This window comes from Patagioenas fasciata, chromosome 2 (assembly GCF_037038585.1).
Source record: "Patagioenas fasciata isolate bPatFas1 chromosome 2, bPatFas1.hap1, whole genome shotgun sequence".
NCBI lineage: Eukaryota > Metazoa > Chordata > Aves > Columbiformes > Columbidae > Patagioenas > Patagioenas fasciata.
The window spans coordinates 19,768,083-19,774,082 of record NC_092521.1 but is presented as its reverse complement, the minus strand read 5'-3'; the positions used below and the strand labels follow the sequence as shown (position 1 = coordinate 19,774,082).

The window sequence follows — 6,000 nt, the reverse complement described above, 5'->3', positions numbered from 1 at the left end:
TTGGACTTGATGATGCTCATGGGTCCCTTCCAACTCAGGACATTCTATGATTCTATGATGCTTTTATCTGGCTGAGTGCTTACGCTTGGAGCTGTACTCAGGTGTTCTCAGTCTAACTCTTTTCTCCAGGTCCTGGTGGTTCCTATGCCCTGATCCAGTGCCTCCTCCTTCCTGTGCAGCCTTCGTCTGACAGGTCCACTAGGCAGAGGTGTTTTTAATAGCTTTGCTACAATAAAATGCTCACACATGTTTGTTTAACACTTTTAACATGCTTTACTGAACTTGTGATTATAAAGGTAATTTACAATAAAACAATTAAATAAGCAATAAGTTAAAACACAATAACAGATATATATATAGAATTTCAAACGGCTTGAATAACTACCAGGTTCAAATACATTAAAACTTTAAAACAACATCAATATTTCAAGCGTATCCACGCCTATACTTAAAACATTTCAAGATTCCCACCAACGTACATTTTTGGTTACAGTCCCCGTGTATGCACAAGACTGGTGAAACGCTCAAGCAGTTGTATGACTGAGAAGAGCACCACACAAGACAGGCATGAATGATGTAGTGGAAGCTGCCTGGGGGGTATGGGGCTTGCCTCTAAATTGAATCAACATTTCAGACAACAAACAGAAAGCGCTAGCATGCTTTTGGAGTACATGTGGGCACAAGTCTCTGTGTCACTTACTTAACACTATAGTTTCACAGATGTTTTAGTCTGGTGCTGCCTTAAGAAATAGCTCACGATCCTCTGGCTGTGGCACCCGGCACATCTCACACCCCTGAGCTGGTGCAAAGCACTTACAAATTTGCTCAGGGAAACTGCGCTTAACTCAGCAAGGAAACACAAAAGAGTGCTCGCTGTAGTTCTTTATTTCCCCATCATCTTCATTCTGCAGATGAGCTGGTAGCATAAAGATACCAAACCAGGGCAAGGACACAGTGCCTGGGAGCAGGAGACCTAATTCTTTAGGCAGCAGTTAAAAACACCAGTTGAAAACACCTTGTGGAACTACAGTGTTCAGCTTTTCTATTTTGAAACAACATTCTTGAACAAATTTATAGTGCAAATCATGTAGTCAAAACCAAAATTATGAACTCTGCCAGAATAACTACAGTAATTTTTTATGACATCTCATCCCTCTTTCTGCCCCAGATAGTTGATGCCGCGGGACAGAATGGGCTTTAGGTTTTGATGGTGAAGGGAGTATGGCGTAAAGAGTGCAGGGCCACCAGGCAGCAACCACGAAGCAGTGCTCCAATACTGTAAATGGGATCAGTTCCTCCTCGCTGGGTACTGAAAGCCCACATTAGAGTGGGTACTACAGGGGCTGCGACAGCCAGAACATCTCTCAGGAGACTGCTGCTCCAGTATGTCTTCTTTACTGCTGCCTGAGAGACGGTATTGACAAACCCAAAGGCCTCCTCCTCCTCATCAGGTTCAGTAAAATCAAGTTCTTTCATGAAACGGTTTTCCTTAACTCTGTGCTCCACTTGCCTGCACGGGGACTCCATAGGAGATAAAAGGATAGCAGAGTTTGGATCAGTTGGAGTTAAATCAACTACGATGCCAGAATCACTGAAGCTTCCATGAGAAAATTCACTCAGTTCCTTCAGTGATGAAGGTGGGCTTAGCGGACAGGCATCTTGACATCCGAAGATGTTTTGAATGAGCTGCTCCATGTCTAGGCTGTATGGTACCACGTCAGTTTGGATGGCCTGTTCCACCAGGTTTAGTGCCTGAGTTAGGTTACGGTTGGACTCGATGATCCTGAGGGTTTCTTCCAAGTGAAATGATTCTCTGGTTCTCCGTGTTGCAGCAGTCTCATGAGGTTGGCCCACTGGCCTGCAGGAGCCCATGCAGGCTGGAGGGTGCGAAAGAGCAAGTTACCGCCAGAGAATGCAAGGTGGCCACCTTTGTGAGCTCTGGGAACTATGTTATAGCAAATTGTCTGTTAGATTTCTCTTCCTTAATATAATGCTTAATGAGCCCTCCTGAATCTTTGTTGCAAACACAAGTAGTTCAGAAGTTGGGCATCACAGGGACATGAAATGTCAGTCGCCTCTGTAAGCACCGCTGTGTATCACCCTCACGAGTGCTGTAGATGCTCCCCACATGATGGCCAGTTATGCCTCCTCCCTGGTGGCTCACTAATCACCCCCTTCTTCCCAAAAGCTTCAGAGCAATTCACAGCATTGTCTGGTTTCGCTAGACCCCCTCTTCTCTGGGTTGCACCGGGAAATATCGCACTTGCTTTGCTGGAGCGCAAAACTGGAGGCCAGTCAGGTTTAAACGGTTAGAGGTGGTGAAAGGTTGGGTGAAGCCAGAAAAACCCTACTGGGTCATCTGTTGGGTAGTGTTGCCCTCCTCTGGTTTATGCACAGATTTCAAGTTTTGGGCATGGAGAATTTGGGCTTTGATGGTCACAGTGGCATCTCAGTGTGCGCACTGAAATTACACCACTCTCGGCGGGTTAAACAAAGCCTTCTGGACTTCTGTTAAACACCTGGAAGACCCGTGGCGTACTGGGAGTGCAGAAGGGAGAAGTAACAAGCTCCCAGAAGACCGCATTTGGTTATAGATGAGGTCACTGGAGTCTGTGAATGCAGCGTGGGTGCGGCAGAGTGGGCGGCAGGTTATTCTTTAAGGAACTAAGCGAAGCCTCCAAGTCATCTGCCCCTGTCCTTATGGAGGACTTCAACTTGCCAGATGTCAACTGGGAGTGTCACACAGCTGGCACCAACAGGTCCAGAAGATTCCTGAAGCATCTGGATGATAAGTTCTTGATACAGGTACTAAGGTACCTGATCAGGAAAGGTGCCTTCCTAGATTTGCTACTCACTAAGAGAGAGAGTGTTGTGGGAGAAGTGGCAATTGGTGGCTCCCTTGGCCACAGCAACCACAAAGCAATCAGGTTTTAAATCTGTGCTAATAGGAGGAAAACTGTCAGCAAGACCTTAACACTAGATATGAGGAGGGCAGAGAAGTATTTAGTAAGATTTCCTGGGAAGAAGCTTCTGAAGGTGTGGGGGTCCATCAGTGTTGGTTGCTTTTTAAGTACCACCTACCAAGAGCACAGGACCAGGCCATTCCAAAATGCCGAAAATCTAGCATGTGAGGCAAAAAGCCAGCTTGGTTGAGCAGGCCCTGGTTGTGGTGGGGGATTTTAACTTCCCTGATGTTTGTTGGAAGGACTACTCAGCCAGCCAGCCAGCCAGCCAGTCTAGGAGGTTCCTCCAGTGCCTTGACGATAACTTTCTGATGCAAATGGTGGCTGAGCCAACTAAGCACTGCTGGACCTCATCCTCACTATCAAGGAGGGTCTGGTTGAAGTGGTAAAGGTTGAGGGCTGCCTTGGTTGCAGCGACCATGAGATGGTGGAGTTCAGGATCTCATGTGGCAGGAACAGAATAGCAAGCAGAATTGCAACCCTGGACTTCAGCAGGGTGAACTTTGGCCTTTTCAAGCAATTGCTTGGGGAAATCCCATGGGCAAGGCTGCTTGAAGGTAAAGGAGCCCAAGATAGTTGGTTGGTGTTCAGGGACTGTTTCTACCGGGCACAAGATCACAAGCATCCCGACACATAAGAAGTCAAGGAGGGGAGCCAGGAGAGCTGTGTGGTTGAACAGAGAACTGCTGGGTATGCTCAAGCGGAAGAGGAGAGTTTATAGATCATGGAAGGAGGGGCTGGCCACCTGGGAAGAATATAAGGCTGTTGTCAGAGGGTATAGGGAGGCAACTAGGAAAGCTAAGACCTCCTTAGAATTAAATCTTGTGAGAGGGATCAAGGACAATAGAAAGAGCTTTTTCAAATACGTGGCAGATAAAACTAACACCAGAGGCAATGTAGGCCCACTGATGAATGAGATGGGTGTCCTGGTGACAGAAGATACAGAGAAGGCAGAGTTACTGAATGCCTTCTTCATCTCCATCTACTCTGACAGAGGCTGTCCTGAGGAGCCCCGTACCGCTGAGGCCCCCGAGGAAGTCGGGACAATGGAGGAGAGTGCCCCTGTTGATGAGGACTGGGTTAGGGAGCAATTACGCAGTCTGGACATCCATAAATCCGTGGGTCCGGATGGGATGCACCCGTGGGTGCTGAGTGAGCTGGCTGAGGTCATTGCTGGACCGCTTTCCATCATCTTTGCCGAGTCTTGGGAAAGGGGAGAGGTGACTGAGGACTGGAGGAAAGCAAATGTCACTCCAGTCTTCAGAAAGGGCAAGAAGGAGGACCCGGGTAACTATAGACCGGTCAGCCTCAGCTCCATCCCTGGGAAACTGATGGAATGACTTATCCTTGGTGCCATCGCAAGGCATATCAAGGATAAGAGGGTGATTAGGGGCAGCCAACGTGGCTTCACCAAGGGGAAGTTGTGCTTGACCAACCTCACTGACTCTTATGAGGACATAACCAGGCGGATAGATGATGGCAAAGAAATGGATGTGGTCTATCTTGATTTCACTGAAGCATTTGACACAGTCTCCCACAGCATTCTTACAGCTAAACTGAGGAAGTGTGGACTGGATGATCGAGTAGTGAGGTGGACTGCGAACTGGCTGAAGGGAAGAAGCTGTGCTGCCATCCAGCAGGACCTGGACAGGCTGGAGAGTTGGGCAGGGAAAAATTTAATGAAATATAACAAGGGAAGTTGTAGAGTATTGCATGTGGGTAGGAACAACCCCAGGTTCCAGTATAAGTTGGGGAATGACCTATTAGAGTGCAGTGTAGGGGAAAGGAAGCTGGGGGTCCTGGTGGACAGCAGGATGACCATGAGCCAGCACTGTGCCCTTGTGGCCAAGAGGGCCAATGGCATCCTGGGGTGTATTAGAAGGGGAGTGGTTAGTAGGTCGAGAGAGGTTCTCCTTCCCCTCTACTCTGCCCTGGTGAGACCACATCTGGAATATTGTGTCCAGTTCTGGGCCCCTCAGTTCAAGAAGGACACGGAACTGCTGGAGAGAGTCCAACACAGGGCAACAAAGATGATTAAGGGAGTGGAGCATCTCCCTTATGAGGAAAGGCTGAGGGAGCTGGGTCTCTTTAGTTTGGAGGAGACTGAGGGGTGACCTCATTAATGTTTACAAATATATAAAGGGTGAGTGTCATGAGGATGGAGCCAGGCTCTTCTCGGTGACAACCAATGATAGGACAAGGGGCAATGGATACAAACTGGAACACAGGAGGTTCCACTTAAATATGAGAAGAAACTTCTTCTCAGTGAGGGTGACAGAACACTGGAACAGGCTGCCCAGCGAGGTTGTGGAGTCTCCTTCTCTGGAGACCTTCAAAACCCGCCTGGACACATTCCTGTGTAACCTCATCTAGGTGTTCCTGCTCCAGCAGGGGGACTGGACTGGATGATCTTTCGAGGTCCCTTCTAATTCCTAACATTCTGTGATTTTGTGATTCTGTAACTTGTACAGGACATGCCAGCTATTTCCCTACAAGTTGCTGGGGCCTGATGGGATTCATCCAAGGGTACTTGAAGAGCTGGCTGATGTCATAGCCAGACTTATCTCCATGATTTTTCGCAGCCCCTGGGAATCTGGAGAGGTCCCAGATGACTGGATGCTGGCAAATGTTGTCCCAAACTACAAGAAGGGCAGCAGGGATGACCCTGGCAACTGCAGGTCTGTCGGCCTCACTTCTGTTCCTGGCAAAATCATGGAGAAGATTGTTCTGGGAGTTATTGAAAAACATCTGAATGACAATGCAGTCATTGGTCCCAGCCAGCAGGGGTTTATGAGGGGAAAGTCCTGCTTGACCAACTCAATTAATTTAACCAAGGCTACCCACGCAGTTGACCAAGGGAAGCCTGTCTATGTGATCTTTTTGGATTTCAGGAAACCCTCTGATACCGTCTCTCACAGTATCCTCCTGGGCAAGATGTCCAGCATGCAGCTGGATAAACACACAATGCAGTGGGTGAGCAATTGGCTGATAGGCCAGGCTCAAAGGGTTGTAGTAAATGGGGTTACGTCAGGCTGGT

At 48.2% G+C, this 6,000-nt stretch overlaps 1 protein-coding gene across 1 annotated transcript; it reads right to left on the bottom strand.

The window, feature by feature from the left end:
* Positions 1-249: 249 nt before the first annotated feature.
* LOC136098120 (syntabulin) lies at positions 250-1,972 on the bottom strand. Its single transcript, XM_065831256.2, has one exon. It carries the CDS (start codon positions 1,870-1,872, stop codon positions 1,198-1,200), a length of 675 nt encoding a protein of 224 aa, XP_065687328.1. The 5' UTR covers positions 1,873-1,972; the 3' UTR covers positions 250-1,197.
* Between the last annotated feature and the right edge of the window lie 4,028 nt (positions 1,973-6,000).

Bases quoted from the DNA above. Each gene is read 5' to 3' on its own strand.
- LOC136098120 (XM_065831256.2), bottom strand. From the start codon at position 1,872: ATGGGCTCCTGCAGGCCAGTGGGCCAACCTCATGAGACTGCTGCAACA.